A 24,221-nucleotide genomic window follows, 5' to 3' on the forward strand; every position below is an offset into this window, starting at 1 on the left:
AATGCCATGGTGCCACTAAGCTGTGACTTTGGGCAACGGGACCATGAGGGATTTCCACTCGCTCTCTTGGCCTGGAAGACTTCCCGGTTCCTTAAGTGTCTTCCACAGTGTGTTCCAGGAACACCTAGTGCCTCCCCTATCACCACGCTTCCCATGCTTCATGATAGTTGTGAGTTCAACTGTTCCTCTGGCAACTTGTGGTAACCCTGTTGCCCACAGGTCATAGACCTGTATTTGCTGAACGAGACTGAAAGGTGTACATGCAGAGGTTAATTGTGTTCCCATTTGGTTCACTTTAACATATCTGCTAAAAGAACAGTTATACCCAAAAGGGGACTTTGGGAGCCCAGGCCCCTCATTTTGAAAAGTGAGAGTTTGAAACTTAGAAACACAAGGATGGCGCACTGACCCAGTACCCAACCATCGGTTTTTAAATGGCCAGTGTGGTCACTTTTCCATCATGCCCTCAAACTCAATCACGTTTTCTCCCTCTACTTCCAGCCTCGTTAACTTTGTGTGCCACACCTGCTTCAAGAGGCAGGAGAAGCTCCATCACTGTGGGCAGTGCAAGTTTGCCCGTTACTGCGACCGCACCTGCCAGAAGGATGCTTGGCTGAACCACAAGAATGAGTGTTTGGCCATCAAGAAATATGGGAAGGTACCCAATGAAAACATCAGGTCAGAGCAGGGCCATGGGTGACGTTTTGGAGTCCCAAATGTCAGGTGGGGGTGATGCCAGTGACAGAATTCCTAGCCCTAGGAAGCTGGGCTAAATGCAAATCAGGACAGCCTCAAAGAGAGTGAGTACAGGCACTTCTTTGAATTCCCTTTAGATCTGGGAGACTGTCTAAGAGGGAGAACAGGTTAGTGGTTCCCAACTGTACATACCGGCTGGAGCTGGCTACAGACTCATTCTGTATGATTCCTTAATATTTTATTTAAAAACATCAATCTGCCAATGTTAAAAATTTGGAAAATTTCACATAAAAAAATAGGGGTTTTGTCTTCTTTTGAAAAAAAAACACCCTGAAAATTTGGCAAAATGAGCGAGAGCTCAATAGCATCTGCCCCATTTACAAAACACTGAGCTTCTCAAGTACCCACAGTCCGTGAGTCCTCTGCACCCTTTCCACCTGAACGGCACTTGTATTTGCAACAATTAGTGGCCTCCCCCTGATGGCCATCACCAGAAATCTCAGGGTTAACACCCAACAGTCCCAGTTCAAGAGCTCCCAAGTCCTGGACTCCACCGGGGCAGGGCCTGACGCTAGGCTGCAGGTAGGGGTTCAGGAAGCTGGCAGAGAGAGCAGAGGAGGTGGGAAAGGTGAAGTTGGGGTCATTTTCTCCATGTGTGTAGGATGTGAAGTTAAAATACAGACTAGGATCATCCTGTGCTTGTAAATTTAGGAAACTGCCAAATGAAATGTCTCAGCCAGCCTCCCTATCCCCCTGAGTTCCATCTGTTGAAATCCTACTTCTTTTTTTTTGTAATTCATATGCAATTGTATGCATGTATGTACATATGTATTTATTTTTTAATAATCTGCAATACTTTCATTCACAGAGAATTGGTCACTAACTTTTGATATGTGTTTTACTGAGGTAAAATTGACATAAAATTGTAAGATATTTAAAGTGTGCCTCATGGTGATTTGATACACATGTACATTGTGAAAGGATTTCCCCCTCTAGTTAACTAATACATCCATCACCTCACATATTTATCTTTTGTGTGTGTGTAAAAACATTAAATACTCTCTTGGCAAATTTCTGTTATAAAACAGTGTTATCAATATAGCCATCATGTTTTACATTAGATTCTCAGAGCTTATTTATCTTCTAACTGAAAGTCTGTAACCTTTTTCCAACTTCTTTACATTTCCCTCAACCACCAGTCCCTGAAAAACACTTTTCTATTCTCTGATTCTGTAAGTTTGACATTTTTTTTAAAAGATTCCACATATAAGTGATACTGTGCACTTACCTTTCTCTGTCTGGCTTTTTCATTTAGCATAATGCCCTCTAAGTCCATCCACGCTGTGCCAAATAGCAGAATTTTCTTCTTTTTCATGATTGAATATATGAAATAACACATCTTTCCCCATTCATCTATTGACGGCCCTTAGGTTGTTTCCATGTCTTGGCTGCTATGAATAATGCTTCAGTGAACATGAGGGTGCAGGTATCTCTTTGATGCCTTATTTAGTATTTAAGGCCCAAAGCAAATATTACTTCCTGTGATGAGGGCGTTTCACCTTCCAGCTGCAGTCCTAGTTGGTAATTTCTTCTGATACTGGGTTGAAATCTGTCAGTCATTAGTCTGTACTCTTTGAGCTTTGTGACATTCTTCCTAATATTTGGAGGTAACAGATAACCCAGCCTGAGTCTTATTATTATTATTATTATTATTATTATTTTCTAGTAAGAGAGAAAGAAACAGATAGGAAGGGAAAGAGATGAGAAGGATCAATTCATAGTTGTGGCACCTTAGTTGTTCATTGACTGCTTTCTCATATGTGCCTTGGCCAGGGGGCTCCAGCCGAGCCAGTGACCCCTTGCTCAAGCCAGTGACCTTGGACCTACGCCAGAGACCTTGGACTTCAAGCCACCAACCATGGGGTCATCTCTATGATCCCATGCTCAAGGCAGCAACCCCTCGCTCAAGCTGGTGAGCCTGCACTCAAGCCAGTAACCTTGGGGTTTTGAACCTGGGTCCTCAGCATCCCAGGTCAATACTCTATCCATCACACCACCACCTGATCAGGCCTGAGTCTTATTTTCCTCAGTTTCATCTGGGCTTCATGTGGGGACATCTTGGTTCTCAGGCACCTAGGGTCCCTAGCAGGACATCTCTGCAGAAATAACTCTGTGACCCAAATGAGAGGAGAAAAGGGCTGTGCTTTGCCAAGGGGATTCCTTTTCAGAGACAGGGTCTGCTCTAGGCCACCAGTCCCTCCCTGGTGCCTGGCCAGCTGTAGCCAGTGAATGGCAGAGTGCCCCTTGGTTACAGGCTTCATCTTGTGGATATGCACCACTTCATAGTTAACAGGAAACCCACTCTGCCCTCAGGAATAAGTACATCCCTCTGTCTTACACTCAAAGCTTGTGCTCTCCTGAGCCCTCTGCTCCAGCCAGGTCAGACCTCTGCTGCTTCCTGCTCACACCACGCTCGTGGCTGCATCAGGACTTTGCTTATGTTGTTTTTCCACCTACATTGTCTTCTTCACCTTTGCTTTATCTGATCATTGAGAATATAAGTTCACACATGATGTGGACATCCATTACCTCCTTTTGTCTTCCAAATACCTCTGGAGGTTAGCATGGCAGGGAATATATATTATCCTCATTTTACTGGTCATTAGTTAGGTTTATGGAGGTCAAATGATTTGACCAGGGTCACATAGTAAGAAGGGAAACTGACTTGAGCCCAGGTCATCAGATGCCTTCTCTAGTACTCATCTCAGTTAGCCATACTACCAGGACAGACCCAGGCTGCCATAATTCATGGTGTCTCCAGATCTGTTTCATAGTCATAACCCACATGACCTGTCTTCTGCCCACTTCTCTATCTTTATTTGCCTCCCTCGCCTCACTCCCTGTGCTCTGGCCCCTTGGTCTTCTTGCTGTTTATCTTTCATGCCGAGCTCATTCCTTCTTCAGAGCCTTTGTGCTTGCTGCTCTTTTCCCATCTGCTGGCTGCTGTTTATTCTACTTTCAGCTTGAGGGTGTCTCCCCCATGCTGCCTCCCCTGATCCCCGTGGCTCTTCCTCCACTTCCTGCCACTTTTTATCTTGTTATCCTAGTCCGCTGGTCGGCAAACTGCGGCTTGCGAGCTATCTGCGGCTCTTTGGCCCCTTGAGTGTGGCTCTTCCACAAAATACCACGTGTGGGCGCTACCTTGATAAGGAATGTACCTACCTATATAGTTTAAGTTTAAAAAATTTGGCTCTCAAAAGAAATTTCAATCGTTGTACTGTTGATATTTGGCTCTGAGATTGATGAGTTTGCTGACCACTGATTTTCTTGCATAGTATTTAACACTAGTTTAAATGATCTTAAACTTTTGTCTCCCCTACTATAAGAAACGTCATGATAGAAGAAATCCTGTCCAGTTCAAGAGCTGTATCTGGGGTCTGACACTGCCCCAGTATTCTGTAAGTGTTTGTTGAATGAATGAATGCAGTGGGGTCTCTCTAACACTGCCTCTCTCCACAGGCTGGCTGCACGCATCATGTGGCGGGTGGAGAGAGAGGGCACTGGGCTTACAGAAGGCTGCCTGGTCTCTGTGGACGAGCTGCAGAACCATGTGGAGAACTTCGAGGAGGAGGAGCAGAAGCAGCTGCGGGTGGATGTGGACACTTTCCTGCAGTACTGGCTGCCCCAGAGCCAGCAGTTCAGCATGCAGTACATCTCGCACATCTTTGGTGTGGTATGGTTTCTTGTAAAATGGGGGTAGGACTGTCCAACAAAAAAGTGTTCGGATGCTGCCAGGCCAGAGTGGGGAGGAGGGGTCAAGAGAAGAACTGGAGGGAGACAGTGCCCTAAAGTGGACAACTGTCATTCTGTCCACTGTCTTTCTGGGATTGCTTACTCTGAGGTCATTCCTGCACAAACTGTTATCTCTGAATGGTAGATTTGGATGGTATTTTACATCTTGTTTATTGTGCATCCTGTATTTTCTTCCTCCCATATTGAAAACAAAGACCCAATTACCATCCTTTCTGGCTTACTAGTCACTTTGAAAATAAGGTCCTTCTTTTTCCCAGATCTGATGGGCAGGATAACTGGGAGCCTGAGTAGTGGGAGGAAGCCAGAGAGGAGAGGGTCTTTCCTTGGAGCAAAAAAGCCAGGCCTCTTGCAACCTAGAGAGTGCAGGAGGTGGGGGTGGCAGCCTGAGGATCAGCAGGCCTGGGGCTGTGGGGGTGGATATCTTCCATCTGGCAGGCCCAGTACCATCTGGGGTGTTGGTGAAATGCCGAAGAGGAGGGTTATTGTAATAACAACAACAGCATGGTCACAACCAACATCTCTTGAGTCCTTACCTTGCACCAATGCTTCTATAATAAAGTTCTTCAGAGAAACCGATCTATCTATCATCTATCTATCTATCTATCTATCTATCTATCTATCTATCTATCATCTATCTATCATCGATCTATCTATCATCTGTCTCACAACAAGGGAGAAGGAGATTTATTTTAATGATTAGCTCTTGAGATTGTGGAGGCCTGGTTAATTCAAAATCTTCTGACACATCAGCAGGCAAGACACTCAAAAAAGAGTTGTAGTTCAAGTCCAAAGGCTGATCCCTGGCAGAATTCCTTCTTGCTCTGGGGAAGTCAGTCTTTGTTCTACTAAATAATTGCAAGAGGTCACCTACATTGTGCAGGCTAATTTGCTTTACTCAAAATCTACTGATTTAAAGGCTAATCTATTTAAAAAACACCTTCACAGAAACATACAGAATAATGTTTGACAAAATATGTGGGCATTGCAGCTCAGCCAAGCTGACATAAAATTAAAGATCACAGCTTCCCATGTATTATTTTATGCAATCTTTACAACACAAGGTGAAGCTCATGCTTTGGACATTTCTAGTTTAATTTTTATTTATTAATTTTAGAGATAGAAAGGGAAAGAGAGAGAGAAATTAATTTGTTGTTTCACTTATTTATGCATTCATTGTTTGATTCTTATATGTACCCTGACCAAGGATCGAACCTGAAACCTTGGTATATCGGAATGACTCTCTAACCAACTGAGCTACTTGGCCAGGGCTAACATTCCTATATTATAAATAGAAAGGCTAGGCCCAGAGAGGTTATGTGACTTCCAAAGACCATGGAAGGGCTAGAAGCAGTCTGCTTTGTGCCAGTTGCTACTCTTAGCAGTTAGGCTCAACAAGCTTGGGGTAAATGGGTATCATAGACCCACTGTGGGTATATCCAAGGTGACCTGGGGACAACAGCCACAGGATGGCATAATAACCAAAGTGTAGAATGTTCCAGCCCATAGAGACCACTTAGTCCAACTTACTCAACCTACAGATGGGAAAACTGGGACTCAGAGAAGAAATTTGACTAAGGTAACACAGCTTGTAAGTGGCACTGACAGGCCTCATGTACTTGCTGAATGACCAATGAGATTGAATGGAGAAAGTGACAGTCCTCCAAAACCTATAACAAATAGCTATGTGCTATACACATCAATATACATATATACATGTGTATTGAATTATATATTTATGTATATTATTTATATATAAAAAGCAGAAATTTCTGTGCACTTGTTAATGTATTCTAGGTTATATTTATTCTTATGCATTTTCATGTCCTGATAACAGATATTTAGAATCTATTTCTATAAAGAACTACTTATTTTTAAGGACAAGGAAATAAACCAAGTTCCATATAAGTAAGAACCAACTTGATTTGCCTTGGGGTCAGAGATAAATGGTCCACTCATCCGAGTTTAAAATTGTGAACAAGTATAAAATATCCAGCAGACACAAATAATAAAAAAGAGATGTCAATTTTATCTTATGAGCAGCTATAGGAGCTGAGGGTGGGTAGGCAAAGAAAGTAAAAAGCAGGGGACACACACACACACACACACACACACACACACACGCACCCATTAAGGCAGAGTAGTGCCTGGAGAGACAAACCAAATAGATACTGGGGAAGACTTGTGTGAGACCCAGATACAGGAAAGAGAGAGACTTTCAGAACCAACATTTCCATCTTTGGCCTTTTTAGAATATAGCTACCAAAAACTTTCAAGATGATGTTGCATTTTAGCAAATGTGGGACTCTCATATGGAACTAATCTTTTTTTTTTTAAGGTGAGAGAAGAGGAGATAGTGAGAGATAGATACCCACATGCGCCCTGACCAGGATTCACCTGGCAACTCCATCTGAGGCCAGTGCTCAAGTACTGAGCTATTTTTAGCTATCCTCAGTTCTCAGAGCCTCACTCAAACCAATTGAGCCGCTGGCTGCAGGAGGGGAAGAGGAAGAGAAGGGAGAGAGGGATCAGGGGGAAAGCAAATGGTTCCTTCTCCTGTGTGCTCTGACCGGGAATTGATCCCAGGATGTCCATAGGTCAGGCTGATGCTCTATCCACTGAGCCAGGGCCCCATGGAACTAATCCTGAGGGTCATTTGGAATCACACAGACACTAGGGGACTGTTTTGCTTCCAGAATCTCTAAGCATTTCCAGGATGAGACTGGGTTTTTTATATATTTTTATAAAAACTTACAATAGTTAGGATGGTGTTCTGTCCCTAGTCTGTGTTTTTAGCTGACTCTTTCATCTTTTCCTCTGGGTAGATTAACTGCAATGGTTTCACACTCAGTGACCAGAGAGGCCTGCAGGCAGTGGGCGTGGGCATCTTCCCCAACCTGGGTCTGGTGAACCATGACTGTTGGCCCAACTGTACCGTCATATTTAACAATGGCAAGTGAGTATGTCTTTCACTGTGGGTGGTGTGATGGGGATGGGGAGACCCTATGGTGTGTTTTCCATTTGACTTAAGCCAAAGGTAAACTGTTGAACCTGAGCTAGCATGGATTTCAAATAGAAAGAAAGAGAAATTTCATTCTAGAATAATTGTGGCTGGGAGAGAGGTAATGAGGAGGATAGCAAAGAATTCCTCATGGTTAACTTCAGAGGCTTTGTTTCTTTCTTCATATATATATATATATATATATATATATATAATTTTTTTTAGATTTTATTTATTCACTTTTAGAGAAAGAGAGAGAGAGAGAGAAGTAATGAGGAGCAAGAAGCATCAACTCCCATATGTGTCTCGACCAGAGAGGCTTTGTTTCTTAAGATTGCTTAGATATGTTAGATAAACCTCTAATTACTATTTTAAAACTTAATGCCTTGGTTTACCTATCTAGAGCTCATTACAAAACATCATCAACTGAAAAGATACTTGGCAGAAGCATATATTAGTCAAGGTCTCAGCAAAAATCAGAAGGCACACTCATCATTTACCTGAAAATAATTTAATAAAAGGACAATTTATAGAAGTGTGGGTAGCATTTAAGCAACTAACAAAGAATGGTGAGGTGTCTAGGGTCTAGCAACAGCATAAAACTATTATGACCTCTAGACCTAGAAGGGCCAATTGAAGAAGTATTGTTTTTGTAGTTGGTGAGAACCACGGCCATAGGAGACCCTTTCCTCCCCCTCCCCCAACAGCCTGACTCTGCCTGTAGAGAAACCAGCTGCTCTTGGAACCATGGTGAGGCAGAGAGATCCAGGAGACTAAACACTGTAACCTCTCTTTATACATCTTCTGATCTCCTCCCATTAACCAAACCCCAACCAGAAGTGATAGGGCAAAGGAAATTAGGTGATGAAGTCCTCAGAGGTCAGTTAGCTACCCTCCCCCACTCCAAGAAAGCACAGATGGGACAGAAGGGTAAAGAATGGTATTTAGGGGTGGGACACAAACGGAGAAGAGTCAGCACACAGGATGAGCCCCAGTTGTCCATGGATCAGGCTGGGGGGATTTAGGGAAGTGAGGCCCGAGCAATATTGCTTTTGCTCTTAGAGCCAAGCTATTATACACGTACAATTTGACTCTGAGCCATCAATAACGAGCAGATTTCCCCGCCAAAACTTCTTAGAAACCAAGACAATGGTTTCTGGTTCTTGGCCAACAATCAAACCTAAGTCCCAATATAGCAGGGATTCTGATTTCCCTTTTCCTTCCTGTTTTTGGAAGCAAGGGTCCACATGACACAAGGCCCTTAAGCACTTGAGAAAGTCACTCAAGACAGGGAAGTTTATTTTGGATCTAGATTCAGATGATTACCTTTTTGTTGCCAGAACAAGCTGGGATTTGTGTTGCCCATATGCCCTTCAGCCAATTTCACTAGAGACAGGGACTGAATGGGTATAAGAATGTCCTTTATTTCATATTGCAGCAGTTCTGAGAAGACAGAGGACTAGCATTCAAAAAAACCAAAAAACTGTCTTAACAATCTCAGTTGCTGGCCCTGGCCGGTTGGTTCAGCGGTAGAGCGTCGGCCTGGCATGCGGGGGACCCGGGTTCGATTCCCGGCCAGGGCACATAGGAGAAGTGCCCATTTGCTTCTCCACCCCCCCCCCCCCTTCCTCTCTGTCTCTCTCTTCCCCTCCTGCAGCCAAGGCTCCATTGGAGCAAAGATGGCCCGGGCACTGGGGATGGCTCCTTGGCCTCTGCCCCAGGCGCTAGAGTGGCTCTGGTCGCGGCAAAGCGACACCCCAGAGGGGCAGAGCATCACCCCCTGGTGGGCGTGCCGGGTGGATCCCGGTCGGGCGCATGCGGGAGTCTGTCTGACTGTCTCTCCCCGTTTCCAGCTTCAGGAAAATACAAAAACAAAACAAAACAAAACAAAAAAATCTCAGTTGCTCAGCCCATAAATACCTTGGGAAGATTAGTGATTCCCTACTAAATGTTGGTTAGTCAGCAGAAGGGAGCAGGAAATGGGGAACTCTGGGCACAGGACTGTCCTCCAGCAGGTTCTGTGTGTCAGAGGAGCTTTAGATAAACTGGGCATCTTTGTTCTCATCTTCAGCATTCCGGTCATCCTGTGTTCCTGGGAACTCGCCTGTGGAGCTATTTCTATTTTTCCAGAGGGATTCAAAGCAAACACTATAGAGTTAATGAGTCAGGAGTTTAAAGCTCCTGCGCCCCTAACACACAAATCAAGCTCCCTCTTTTTCTAACAGCTAGGGACAGGGCACAGAGCAAGGGCTTTCTTTGTTTAAAGCTTATTACCTACAATTACAAGTATATGTACACATTGGCTATTCTAAGACACTTCAGTAAGATTTTCTATTCCTTAATTAATTATAACTAAAATGCGTTAATCATCATTCAAACAAACATCAGTGAACTAGAGACTAGAGTTCTAACTTTTACATCCCCTTATCATTTCCACAGTGTTTGTGTTTCTCTTTCTAAGCCTCTTGGGGTCACTGGCCTTGACTTTGACTTCATGGAATCCTCTTGGAGGGGGGGAATATTGTCCAGGGCTAGCCAGGTTGGTAGAGAGGATCAAGTTCAGCCACATATGAGGCTGGGCTGTTTTTTTCTGGATACAATGGTGACTCGCTACATATAACATCAGCAGGTACCTGCGAAACCTTTTTTCAGATCATTTCCACTGTCCACTCTGGCTTCTATGCATCCACTGATTTTGAGCAGCCACGTTTTACCGGGGCTTCTTGGTTGCTGAGCAAGAGAAGGTGACTTTTCACTCACTGTCTAACTGCCTGCCATAGTGGAAAGAATACTGGTCATGATGTTAGGGCCCCAATTCTAACCCCAACAATTTTTACCTATAACCTGTGTGACTTAACCAGTATCCACTTACAGTTCAAACTCTCCATGAGATAGACATCAAAAGACGCAACACGTCTTTGTCCAAGATGCTTGTTAGAGTGATATTAATAGCTTTCCATACTTTTTTTTTTTAGCATTCTACTTTTAAATGCATTGTCTTATAAATCTTATTGATAGGTTATAGATGAGAACACTGAGGCCTGAGGAAGAGAAGTCACTTGTCCAGGGCTATGTACTTTTGAACTCAGAACCACTCATTTCAAATCCAGTAAACTTTTCACTATACTAGGTTACATCTTTTCCAGTGAGTCCAGCTCTAGGGGCTGGGGTAGAAGTTGTTGTTTTGGCCAAAGCTTTGATTGCATAACTTGAAATTCTGGGCAGTCTTGCTAGCTGTGCGGGATCAGTCACTGGCAATGATTTCCGTTTGGGTGTCTGTTTTGTCTTTCAGTCATGAGGCAGTGAAGTCCATGTTTCACACCCAGATGAGGTGGGTCAGTTCTTGCAAACTTCCCTGCTCCTCTGACCCACCTCCCTTACTTGCCTGGTTTGCTGGGGCCACCTCTTCCCAAGATCCCGTGGCTGCTGTCTGCAACGTCTGCCTGCACCCCAGAGTCTCGTCTTTTTTGAATGCTGTATTCTTAATGCATTTAAATTAATCATTTAGTTTTTCACCTGCCCATCACCTAACATGCCTTTTTGGTACATTGCTTTCTTTCTTCACCTCTTTCACTCCTTACTTCTCACGTTCCTTCAATATTAAAGTGTGACAGTCCCTTCTGGTTCACGTCATCTTGCAAAACCCCATGTTGTCCCTCTAAACCCTGTTTACCATGACATGAGGACTGCTGATATCACTGATCTACTAAAGAACTATGTGTTATAATCTTCAACTGCTCACCCAGACTGGGTTCTGAAAATCGCACCCATAACTGTGATATTTTGATAATTATTATTCATAGTATTCTATTTACTGCTTTTGGCCAACTATGAATGAGTGGGTTAGGTTAGATTTTACTTTTGACTTTTCTTAATTACAACCAAATGGCCCCAGATGGGTCTTTTTCTCAAGCTGTAAATACTTGAAATGCTCTTTTGACTTAGAACAAAATGCTGTGTGGGAGTTTGGGCTTTGGGAATGCAGAGGGGAGAGATGTATGCAACTGAGTCTCTGTTGGCATGCATTGCATGTGACTTTGAATGCTTCACATCATCTTCTGGGCATTTTGTTCCACATCTGTAGAGCAAAGGTCAAGATGAGAGTATCTCTAGGGACCTTCCCAGTTTCTACAAGAAATACTTAAATTAATTGCCTACTTGTGGCTCAATTGGCTGAACTATAAAATTGCAGAACACTAAGGATGGAAGAAGTCTGGGGTCCAGAATGCAGTGGTAGTCACTATTCGTTCCCTGATCCCCAATTCCAAGTTATGTAAATGGGGTATGCATATATGCATTTTTTCATATTTAAATGACATTAATTTAATTTGGTTTTGAAAATTCTCTAATATTATTGAAATAATTTGAGATACTCTGAGACCTTATATGAACCAGCTTAACCATGATAAGAAGTAAAGCTACTGGAAATCCTAACTCAGTGGTCATTGAATCACTGTTGAATGGGGATATGTTACTATTGTGAACTGCCTCTGTAAAAGGGGTAGGTGGGGCTAGCATGCTTACTTACCCAACCAGGACTAGACGCCAGAGATCCCCACTCAACACTGGCTCAGATATTGCTTACATGGGATTATTTAGGACATTAGTAGAGTCCTAAAATAAAGGGCTTTGGTACACCACACTTCCCATGCATTGCAGACTCAGGAGGCAGACTGAAATCATCGGCTGAGACCCATATGATGTAGAAAGGCATGAATGGCAATGTGAGTCTATCCCGGACTCTCTTGCCAAAGTGCTGTGGGACCTTTGGGGAGGTTACGTCACCTCCCTGGACAGCAGTGTCCTCATTTGTGAAATGAGGAGGTTGATTCTCTGTAGCTCAGACATATTAGGGTTCCAAGCAGAGCTGTGAGTAGAATCCCTGGGCCCTTCCCTCCTCCCTCTTTTCTCTCATCACTTCAGTACCAGCTGGTGCAAAAAATTGGGAGAAGGGAGAAAGAAAAGAAGGAACAAAAGGTGAATGAGAACTTAGCTTTTTCCAGGTGCCATATGAGTTGTTTTTATATATATTATCATATTTATTTGGTATGTCTGTGGACTCCACTTTGGGAGAAGGCTTTTTTTTTGGTATTTTTCTGAAGCTGGAAATGGGGAGAGACAGTCAGACAGACTCCCGCATGCGCCCGACTGGGATCCACCCGGCACGCCCACCAGAGGCCACGCTCTGCCCACCAGGGGGCGACGCTCTGCCCCTCCGGGGCGTCGCTCTGTTGCGACCAGAGCCACTCCAGCAGCCCGGGGCAGAGGCCAAAGAGCCATCCCTAGCGCCCGGGCCATCTTCGCTCCAATGGAACCTTGGCTGCGGGAGGGGAAGAGAGACAGAGAGGAAGGAGAGGGGGAGGGGTGGAGAAGCAGATGGGTGCTTCTCCTGTGTGCCCCGGCCTGGAATCGAACCTGGGACTTCTGCACGCCAGGCCGACGCTCCACCACTGAGCCAACTGGCCAGGGCTGGGAGAAAACTTTTTAACCTTAAGTGGTCCACTCTGATACCTGGACACACATGTCTCTGCTGTTTAGTAGTTACTTGCTCAAATGTTACTTCAGAGCACATGGAAGGGGGATGCCTTTGAGTGGGACCCTCCTGGGGTGCTGAAATCTTGTCCTGCCTTTCACTCAAGTGTCTGAAAACCTCCCTGGAAGGTTAAAGAAATGACCAAGGACTTCTTTGCAGATGTTCTGCCCAGATTCTGCATCCTGCCATCACTCTCTGGGTGATGGTTTCCCATGGGGTAGGGAGGCCCCAGAATCCTGGGGAGATTTAGGAGCATTGCTTTGGATCCAGCTTGCAGGGTTCACCACTTGTTTTATGTAGTTTCTGGCCTTGTGCATGGTAGAGAAGCCCACAGGCTGATCTCAGCTTGTTTGGCCAATCTGGGTGTCAGTTCTGTAGTGTGTTTCTGTCTTCAGCACATTCTGTATTGGTTACATGGTAAAGTGGGTCATACTGTAGGTAATTGGAAGGGTCAGGTCTAGGCTAGAAGGGGATTGAAATGCCACCTGCTCTTGCTAACCACCTTCGACCAAAAAGCCCTGTCCCTCGATAAACACAAAATGAACAGTGCAGCAGATTAACAGAGCCAGCTGTTGTTTGCTGCCAAGGATCTCTTGAATAAGTCTCCTTGCACAATGTAGGCCTGAACCACTGGGGTGAGGTGAGAAGGGCATATAGTTAGACACAGACTAGGCCAAGATAGTGGGTAACTGAATGCGTGTGCTTCTGAGGAAGCAGTCTTCAAACTAAGCAGAAATGACTATTGAGTCTTCTCTTGTTTGAATTTTCATCTCATTATCATTTCTCCCTTCCTTCATTGGCAATCTATAGCTGAATATACAGGGGTAATTGCGGGCATGGGAGCTTTGTATGGTTTTAATATCAAGACTGGTCCTCTACCTGTAATCTACTTGAGTGGATTTCAGAGCAATTTACAGAATGGAGAAGATTTGATTATTATAATAGTACAGCAGAATTATCCAGAACACTGTCTGTTAGGTTCCATCTCCCCTTTTTGGAGGGAGTGGGAGTTTTCCCAAGAGTTAGTGGAAGTCATTGCCTTTGAGACTCAACTCCTTGAAACTTGAAGAGCACAAATGCCACTCTGATGCCACGAGTTTGATTTACTCTTTCCCTTTGCCCAGAATCGAGCTCCGGGCCCTGGGCAAGATCTCCGAAGGAGAAGAGCTGACAGTGTCCTACATTGACTTCCTCAATGTCAGTGAAGAGCGCAAGAGGCAGCTGAAGAAGCAGTACTACTTTGACTGCACCTGTGAGCACTGCCAGAAAGGGCTGAAGGACGACCTCTTCCTGGGGGTGAAGGACGACCCAAAGGTACACACAGCCCTGTGGTAGGGGTGGCTGAAGCCACCTCTGTAGGAGCCAGGCATATGTGGATTCTGCAGCTAATCAATGTATCCCTGCTCATTAGTTCCTAGAGGACTAGCCTGTCGCACTTAGGAAGGCTGTGTGGGGTGGTGGACAGAGCACTGCTGGTAGGCCCCAACTAGTGTTTAGGTACCACTATTTGCTAGGTTTTTGAGTTTGGGAGCATTACTCAGTTTTCTCATTTGTAAAATAGGAATGATGGCAACCACTACAAGGGGTTGTTATGAGTACTACAGAAAATAATATATGTAAAGGGTGTGGCATATAGGGTAGACACTCAGTACATTTTAGTCCTCATCTTGCTCCTTTGCAAGCTGTCCTGGCCTGGGGCCTTTCATAGCTGTAAGAGGGACATGCAAAATTGAGTCAAGACAGATGGGAGACCGAGGGAAGAGCCTGATCTTCATCTAAAAGGAGGATTGTTTTTGGGGAGCAAATGCTCATCATCCCATTTCTTTTTGGTATTTTAGTGAAGGCTCTCCCATACAACAATGTAAGCACCAAATGTAAATAAAGCTGCTGAGCTCAATTTTCAATAATAAAAAAAAACTGGACTAGAGAACTGTCTAGACTGACTAGAGAACTGTGTCTATTAAATAAAATATTGTAGCTTCAAACAGTAAAAAACTCCACAGCTACTATATGTGGTGATATATATATCACCACATATATATATTTTCATATATATATATATATATATATGAAAATATCCATAATCTACTGAGTGAAAATAAAACAGAATAGAGAGGATTTTCCAAGATGGCAATGGAGTAGGTGGATGTTCCAACTGCCACTTCCCAGGACCAAATTGGATTACAACTTAATTTAAGAACAACTATCTTGAAAAACCAACTTTGGACTAAATGAAAAGGTGTCTATAAATAAGGATCACAGAAGAAGCCACACCAATACTGGTAGGAAGGGCAGAGATGTGGAAAGGTCTGCCTTGCTCCTAGGAGCAATGGGGTCTGAAGAGACTCTTATTGTGGGGAGGGTTGTCTGAGAGGTGTGGGTCCTAAGCCCCAGGCCAGGAGCTCCAGCCTAGTGATCTACAGCCTAAAAGAGACGTCAATATAGCATTTGGAAGTGAAAAGAGCCAGGTTTCTGTCTGTGAGAAAGAGATGGAGCTCTCGGAGATGCAGGCTCTGTCTTAAAGGGACAGTGCAGAAAATCTTGCTCACAGCCACTTACCCGGGGCTCCAGTAGAGGGAGAGCTGAGAAGACTAGAGTGCATGAAGAGAGTATAAAGTTGGAGGCTCAGGGAGAGACACTGTGGGGGACAGCCACTGGAACCCCTGTGCTGAATTATTCTCCAATACTACAGTCATCATCTGTCTTGGGTGGAGCAGTCTCCTCTGAGTGGCATCAGCCTGGGAAAAGCAATGACTCAGCCCTCAAGAGTCCCTCCTACCCCAGTCCTGGTGATTGGGTCATTCTGAGAAGCCAGGAAGCAGAGGTCACATCAGCGACTCAGTTTTCTGGTGTTGAGGCCAGAGTTTCCCCCCACACACTCCTGAGTCTAAGACTGATGGTTCTGCCTCATGGGAGGCTCAGCAGAAACTGTTCAGAGTGTGGGAAGACCACACCTCTGGGTCTCATAGGTCACACCCACTGAGGTCTGTAAAAAAAGTCTGGACAGACTGACACTTGGGGCCAAGGGGCAGAGCCACATCCACCATCCTTCTTAATGCCTGAATTTCTGCAGGCTCTAAACTCTATTAGAGGTTTTTTTTTTTAGTGGCCAAGCCCAACAAGCAGCCAGGAGACAGAGGGAGGAACTAATCTGCAGGAGGCAGGACTCAGGAACCTTGGCCTTTTAAGAGGACCTTCCCCTATGCCCAGTGGGGGTAAAAGCCAGCCTAGGTGTGCAGCTTGGTATTTCCACTAGCATCTAGGCCAGCAGAGGCAGCCAGAAACTCTGGATTGCTCATAGCTCCAAGAAGGTTGCTAGGGGCCAGACATGGGCAAGGTCTCCCATTGGTCTGCACTGGGTTCCTGCCAGGGAGGCCCAGGGCTGGTACATCCAGTGGCCAACTGCAGAGAGCACTGGTTCAAGACCTAAAAACCCTTGCTAGAGTGGTATCCTAGGGAAGAGCTCCTCACACCTGGCCCAGCTGAGGCAAGTTCCACTCTCTGTGATCGGCATGGGCACAGAGGCTCATGTGCACTGGATAGGATGGAGCTTCACAATCAGCCAGCCTGGGCGCTGGATATCCTGCCCTGATGGGCTAGATTCCATATGAGGAAGGGAGAGAGCTTGGTGTATGGACATTTAAAGTGTGGGTCCCTGTGAGCCTATTGTTGGATCTGGTTGAGGGGCTGGGCTTAGCCACTTTCTTGGGGGGGGGAGGAGAGCACAGTCAGCCCCAGAAGAGGACCCTCTCAGTCTTCCTCCCTGAGACCAGCGTCTCACCAGCTGTAAGAACTTCTGCAGAGGGGACTGTCAACCCCACTTGATCTGAACCTGATGCTCACCTTGTTGGAGAGAAATAAAATTTGAGTATCCAGCAGGCGCTGAGGGATTAGGCTCTGGAGTAGGGGCCACATTCCCCATACTAATCTCTTGACTAAAAGACCCCTGAAGCAGAGGGTCTCACTAACATTGTATTCCCAATGTTAGCTGCCCTAATCCAACAAGCTTGAAACCTGTAGAGGGGTTGGTTCAGTGAGGCCAGTCTGAGCCCACACTACAGTCTTTCTACAGAAGACTCTGTTGGAAGCCAGGCAGTTGCAAGAGGGGGTGGAGCAACTGAAAAGTGGAGACAAATCTTTTGTTTTATTTTGTATTTTTCTGAAGTTGGGAATGGAGAGGCAGTCAGACAGACTCCCGCATGTGCCCGACTGGGATCCACCCGGCATGCCCACCAAGAGGAGATGCTCTGCCCATCTGGGGCGTTGCTCTGTTGCAACCAGAGCCATTCTAGTACCTGAGGCAGAGGCCATAGAGCCATCCCCAGCACCCAGGCCAACTTTGCTCCAATGGAGCCTCGGCTGCGGAAGAGGAAGAGAGAGACAGAGAGGAAGGATAAGGGGAGAGGTGGAGAAGCAGATGGGCGCTTCTCCTGTGTGCCCTGGCTGGGAATTGAACCCGGGACTCCTGCATGCCAGGCCAATGCTCTACCACTGAGCCAACCAGCCAGGGCATGGAGACAAATCTTATGGAGATTGTGGCTTTTACAAAGCTGCTGTCATCTCTAAGCAAGAGGAAGCTGATTTTCATACATGTATTGACCCTTCCCACATTACCCAGGCACAGAAAATGCAGACACAAACAGTGAAAAAAGAAATAGCTGCAGACAGGTAGCCCACAGTGGGTTACAAACAACAGCTGACGCCAACCCAAAAAGATCTAGAACCAACACAACTGGTAGTGGGTTGCAGACAGCACCAACCCTAGATTCAGCTACCTATACAAGCAGCACACCCAAAGGAGGAGTCTAGCAAGCACCAGAAACTGGAGAATAAATATGCCCAACAGGACAGACATTGCGTAGTGTGTAAAAAACATGATCAAGGTTGACCCTTAGAGCCAGCCAGTCTGAATAAATAACCATACCAAAAAAAAAGGACCAGCTGCATTCAATACTCACACCAGGAGAGAAAATAGTACCCTCAGGAAGCATTCCTAGAAGCAGCAAGATGATGATGGAGTAGGTGGACATTCCAACTTCCACCTCTCAGAACCAAAGTGGATTACAACTTAATTTTAAGAACAATCATCTGGAAAAAACAACTTTGGACTAAACCAAAAGGAATTTATAATCAAAGATCATCAAAGAAGCCACACTGAGACTGGTAGGAAAAGCGGAAATGTGTAAGGGGCTGCCTAGCTCCTGGGAGCGAGCGGCAACCCAGAGGGACTTGCATGGTGGAAGGGAAGTTTCCCGGAGACAGGAGGGTCCTGGGCCCCAGGACCGAAGCCCTAGCTTGTAGCTCCAGAGCCTAGAAGAGGCGTACGAACAGTATTTAGCTGCAAAACAAGCCACGATACTGTTTGTGAGAAAGAGACAGATTTCTCAGACCCAGGATTTGTCTTAAAGGGACCACACAGAAAACCTCTTTCACAGCCACTCATCTGGGGCTCTGGGGGACAGGATGAGATGAGAGAACTGGAGTAGCAGGAAGAGATTGTAATCTAGGAGGCACAGGGAGAAACACTTTGAGGAACAGCCCCTGGGCTGAGTCACTCTCCAACTCTAAAGTAAATATTTTTCCTAGAACCAGTAATACCAGCAAAGGGAAGCAGGTCACCACCCAAACAGAAGCTCTCCTGCTGCAGTCAGAGCAAAGAATAGCTTAGAATCAGGGAGCCATCAAGGATATAGTATTGAGTGCTGAGGTCTGAGCTACATCACCACCCCTACACTGCTGAGTGCTCACTGGAGGGTGGGCAGTGGCCAGACACAAGAGCGCAATCCCATCGGCAGGGGCAGAAGCTGGGGGCTGGCTATGGCTGCAGACTGAGATCATGAGCGCAGTCCCACTCATGGGAGCAGAAGCTGAGGGTCAGCTGCAGCTGTGGATGGGACACACGAAAGTGGTCTGACCCATGGCTGCAGGTTGAGTTTGCGAGAGCAGTCCTGGCAACAGTCCCACCCCCGGGGGCAAGGTGGAAGCCGGGGAACCAGCTGAGGCTTGCAGCTGGGTGAGCAAGCACAGCCCTGCCAGCAGGGGCCGGTTGGAGGCCAGGGGCCAGCCAAGGCTTGCAGCCTGGGCACGTGAACGCAGTCCCGCATGTAGAGGCAAGGCAGAAGCCGCAGCGACTGCAATGACTACAGCGGCTGGCTGGTGCTGGCAACACCCGTGCCCAAATGCTCAAGATGGTGGCAGAGAAGGTGGAGGGCCTGCAAACAGACCACACCTAGGGAACACAGAGGCCACACCCATTAGACTTCTGTGGCCACACCCTTCTTATAGACAGATAAAATGGGAAGGCAGAGAAATGCAACCCAAATTAATCAACAAGAGAAATCTCCAGAAAAAGATCTGAATGAGATAGAAATAACCAAATTACCAGATGCAGAGTTTAAAATAATGATTGTTAGGATGCTCAGAGATCTTAGAGCAACAATGGGTGAACATAAGAAGCACCTAAATAAAGCAATAGCAAGTATCATAAAAGACATTGAAATAATAAAACATACCAGTCAGATATGACAAATACAATATCATAAATGAAGGAATTAAAAGCAGGATGGATGAAGCTGAGGATCAATCAGCAATTTAGAGGACAAGATAAACAAAAGCACACAATTTGAGCTTGCTATAGTAACAAAATCTAACCTATGCAGGTGCTCTCTCCTCTATGAGACAAGCCCTTATATAGACTTAGACAATGTTAAAAAAATAAAAACAAAACAAAACAAACAACAACAACAACAAAATAATGAAAGCACAGAAGCAGAGCAGCAAAAAGAAAAGAGGCTCAAAAAGTCTGAGGAAACTCTAAGAGAGCTCTGTGACAACATGAAGAGAAACAACATCCACATCATAGGAGTTCCTGAAGGAGAAGAGAAAGATAAAGGGATAGAGAATCTGATTAAAGAAATCAGTTGAAAACTTCCCTAAATTGATGAAGGAAAAATTCACATAAGTCAAGAAGCACAGAGAATCCCATTAAAGATGAATCCAAAGAGGCCCACACCAAGACACATCATAATTAAAATACAAAAATTAAGAGATAAAGAAAGAATACTAAAAGCTGTAAGAGAAAAGCAGGCAATTACCTACAGATGAGCCCCCATAAAGATGACATATGACTTCTCAATAGAAACATTAGAGGCCAGAAGAGAATGGCAAGAAATATTCAAAGTAAAACAAAACAAGAGCCTTCAACAAAGACTTCTCTATCCAGCTAGGCTATCATTTAAAATTAACACCAAAAAATAAGTAATTCAATTTAAAAATGGGCAGAGGATCTAAATAGACAGTTCTCCAAAGAGGACATACAGATGGCCAATAGATATATGAAAAGATGCTTAATGTCACTAATCATCAGAGAAATGCAAATTAAAACCACAATGTGATTTCACCTCAAGCTTGTCAAATAGCTAGCTTTAATAAATCAGTAAACAATAAGCGAGTGTTGTCAAAGATATGGATAAAAGAGAACACTCACACACTATTGGTGGGAATGCAGATTGGTGCAACCAGTATGGAAAGCAGTATGGAGGGTCCTCAAAAAATTAAAAATGGAACTGACTTATGCCCCAGAGATTTCACCTCTGGGTAGATAATCAAAGAAACCCAAAATACTACTTCAAAAGAATATATGCACCCCTATCTTCATTGCAGCATTATTTTCAATAGCCAAGATATTGAAGTAAACCCAAGTGCCCATCAATGGACAAGTGGATTAAAAAATGGTATATATATATATATATATATATATATATATATATATATATATATATATAATACAATGGAATATTACTCAGCCATAGAAATTATGAAATATTATCATTTGAATCAGCATGGACAAACCTAGAAGGTATTATGCTATGTGAAATAAGTCAGAGAAAGACTAATATCATATAATTTCACTTATATGTAGAATCTCAAGAACAAAATAAATTAACAAACAAAATAGAAACAGACTTATAACTATAGAGAAGCAGCTGATGGTTGCAAGGTGTTTGGGGGACTGGGTGAAAAAATTGACAGGATTAAGGAATAACAGTCGGTAGTTACAAAATAGTCATGGGGATGTAAAGTACAACATGAGGAATATAGTAAATAATATTGTAATAACTATGTAGGGTACCAGATGGGTACTGGAAATATTGGAGGAATACTTTGTAAATTATATGATTGTCTAGCCAGTATATTGTACATAAAAACTAATATAAAATATAAACTGTTATTGAAAATTAAAATAAAGAAACAATAATATAAACAGAAATTTGGTACAATTTCAGTTAGAAGAAAATTTTGATGTTATTGGCAAATACACACACATACATGTGTGCACATACAAGACTTCAACTCAGCCAATGTGCCCTAAAAAGGCCTTGTAGGGTACTCACTGTTCATGGTTAGTGTCTGGTCTGGTTGGTCAGTGCTTTTACTGTACCAGTTATTACATATCTTAAATATTATTCATATATATATATATATATATATGAAATCATAAAAGTTCCTCAAAATCTTTGGATGGGTTCTGGGGATGTCTACTTTTTTCTCTATAATTTCTTTATATCCTTTAATTTTTTACAGCTTCCACACGCTTATTTTACAGACAGAATAAACAATAAAGTTAATTTAATTCTGGATAAAAGCTTTAGCAGTTTGCCTAAGCAAAAGAAAAAAAAATCAGATAAGAGCTTCTAATATGGAAAAGCATAGCAAGTAAACGTTTCCTTTCAACTTTGAAAAAATCCAGCACTTTTTCTTCAAAATTGTGGTACCCTCATGGACTTCTTAATTATGGTACCTCCTTGCCTCAAATATCAAAACCTCCTTTTTTTTTTTTTTTTTTTTTTTTTTTTTTTACAATCTTACTAGGTTTCTCAGGCAAATGCAATATGCCTGATGGGTCTAGATTTCACAGAGACAGCTGACAAAGTTTTTCATAATATGCTTTTGGTGAAGACAAGGACCAGGAAATATGAACTGGATGCTAAGACACTCGGAAGGGTTTGGATACCCATAGCCAGAAAGGACTGTCTTTAATCAACTCCAATGGCAAACTAGAGTACACATTTTTAGTCCAGGCCTCAGCCTCTGTCCTCAGCCCTGTGCTGGGCAGTATTTAAATAAATGACTTGGATGAAGATGAAAAGCAAGGGCATATCTGTAAGATATAGAGTTGAAGTACAGAAGAAAAATGGAAAATATTTTGGGTGATAGCATGAGAATCCAAAATGCCAGAGAAACTACAACAGAGGTCAATGGCAGAGTCTGTGCTGGGTCCAAAAGCCTAGGCACAAGCACACGGTAAGAATACTTGACTAATAGCAGGCTCTGGGATTTGGTCAATGGAAAACACAACATGAGTGAGAAGCATGATGAAGGAGCAGGAAAAGCTATAGGTATCTGCACAGCATTTATATTTAGAAATAAAACATTCAGACTGAGGAAGGCATTGATTTTGTATTAAATTGAACATCAAAGGTGGCAACTATGCAAAGATGTAATTCAGTGTCACTCACTTTTCTAGCCCTCTCAAGACTTGGTAAAGGAGACGGTACAATTGTCCAAGGATACACTAGAGAAAATTGACAAGGCTCGCTCGGAGGGCTTGTACCATGAGGTAAGAATTTATTTGTACGGGGGATAGAGTAGGGAGGGGGCAGAAAGTTTCTCTGGTAAGGGAGGGAAATGTGGTAGGGTCAAGAAGGAGAGGATACCAAGTAGGTAGTTCTTCTGGAAGCTGTCCCTTTGTTGCAACCAAGACTCTTCTTGCTATTATGCTTTTAGCACTTCTTAGGGTTGTGTTCTCAGTGACTGCTCAACTCACTGAAACTGAGTCTGAGAAGAACACAGGCAGCCTAACAAACGTCCCTGAGGGATTTTTGATATTTCAGTCGGCATCAGAAATGGAGAAATGGAGATGGCAGGGAGTTGCTTGCTTTCTCATAATTAAGTGCATGTCCTGCCTACAGTTTCTAGCATTGACTGACTGAACATTCAACCCTAGCTCTTGAAGCACCAGGAGTTCCCAACTGGCCATATACTAGAATCATTGAAAAATCCTACTGCTCAGATCCTGATCCAGGATAATTTTACCAGCATCTTTTGGTATGGGACCTAGACATCAGGTTTTTAAAATTTTTATTGAATTTATTGGGGTGACATTGGTTAATAAAATTATATAAGTGCACAATTCTATAATACATCATCTGTATGTTGCACTGTGTGTTCACCACCTCAAGTCAAGTCCAGACATCAGGATTTTTAAAGCTCTCAAGTGACTTGAATGTGCATCCAAATTTGAGATCCACTGCCCAACACCTGCAGAGCATTTGCATTAAATTCACTTGTGTTTTTGAAACTATAGATTCCTCTGTCTTGTCCCCTAAAATGTGCTTTATCCACTCTGTGACAGAATACAGAAACCATAAATCCACATTTCCCCACCCACCCCACCCCCTGCAACCTCTTTAAACAACTCAGGTATGTAGCCAGGTCTTTACTTTTTTCCTTAACTCACTCATGCATTGCACACTTTTGAGCTCTTACATTTTTGATCAGTAAGAGACCTGCTCCTTGTTTCATTCCTCTGGCTTCTCTCCTCCTCTTCATTTCTCCTTTTCTCCATTCCAAATTGCCAGGGCCAGGTGTAGTGCTGGACACTGCCCCACAGGTTTGAGAGATTGCCTTTAGGATGGAGTGATTGTCAGCTCATATTTTGCTACATCCCCATCCAATTGCCTCATAGACCTTGGGGAGAGTCTCAGAGAAAATTAGTTTCCACTCATTTAAAATGGAAAGAATGGTGTGGCATTTCTCCTATGAGAGTGGCAAGGGGAAAAGACAAGAACAATGGACAACTAAAATATAAGGACCATCTGACTTTGTACAGTGCAGCCTAAGCCTAAATCTACACATGAATCATCATCTGACTTTAAGCAGATCTGGGTCAGGCCCACGTCATTTCTCACCAGGACCAATGTGATATTCTCCTGATGGGTCTTCTAGCTTCCTGGGAGGCTCCCTCTCTGTCTATCTACCTTGTATACTTCAAGCAGGGTGACCCTGATTGTTCAACCTCACTGTGCATAAGGAACATGCAGGGGCTTATACAAACTACAGATGCCAGGCCTCCTTCCTCAGATATTTGGTTTCAATTGGTTTGAGGGTAAAGCCCAGATA

The 24,221-nt window shown here is 43.9% G+C and overlaps 1 protein-coding gene and 1 non-coding gene across 3 annotated transcripts in view; both read left to right on the top strand.

The window, feature by feature from the left end:
- Positions 1-24,221, top strand: part of SMYD1 (SET and MYND domain containing 1) — a 55,365-nt gene that overhangs the window by 17,893 nt on the left and 13,251 nt on the right. Inside the window, exons 2-7 of one of the 2 annotated variants that reach the window (XM_066267656.1) lie at positions 502-678; positions 4,216-4,429; positions 7,332-7,462; positions 10,800-10,838; positions 14,165-14,354; positions 22,567-22,659. In XM_066267656.1, the coding sequence (XP_066123753.1) occupies positions 502-678; positions 4,216-4,429; positions 7,332-7,462; positions 10,800-10,838; positions 14,165-14,354; positions 22,567-22,659 (844 nt within the window). The remainder of the gene's footprint in view (positions 1-501; positions 679-4,215; positions 4,430-7,331; positions 7,463-10,799; positions 10,839-14,164; positions 14,355-22,566; positions 22,660-24,221) is intronic. The other variant, XM_066267657.1, reaches the window with a different exon arrangement.
- On the top strand, positions 19,622-19,745 carry LOC136332862 (small nucleolar RNA SNORA28). The gene has a single exon (XR_010730988.1). It is a non-coding gene; the product is annotated as a small nucleolar RNA SNORA28 (small nucleolar RNA).

The sequence above is a fragment of the Saccopteryx bilineata genome, chromosome 3 (genome assembly GCF_036850765.1).
Source record: "Saccopteryx bilineata isolate mSacBil1 chromosome 3, mSacBil1_pri_phased_curated, whole genome shotgun sequence".
Classification (NCBI taxonomy): domain Eukaryota; kingdom Metazoa; phylum Chordata; class Mammalia; order Chiroptera; family Emballonuridae; genus Saccopteryx; species Saccopteryx bilineata.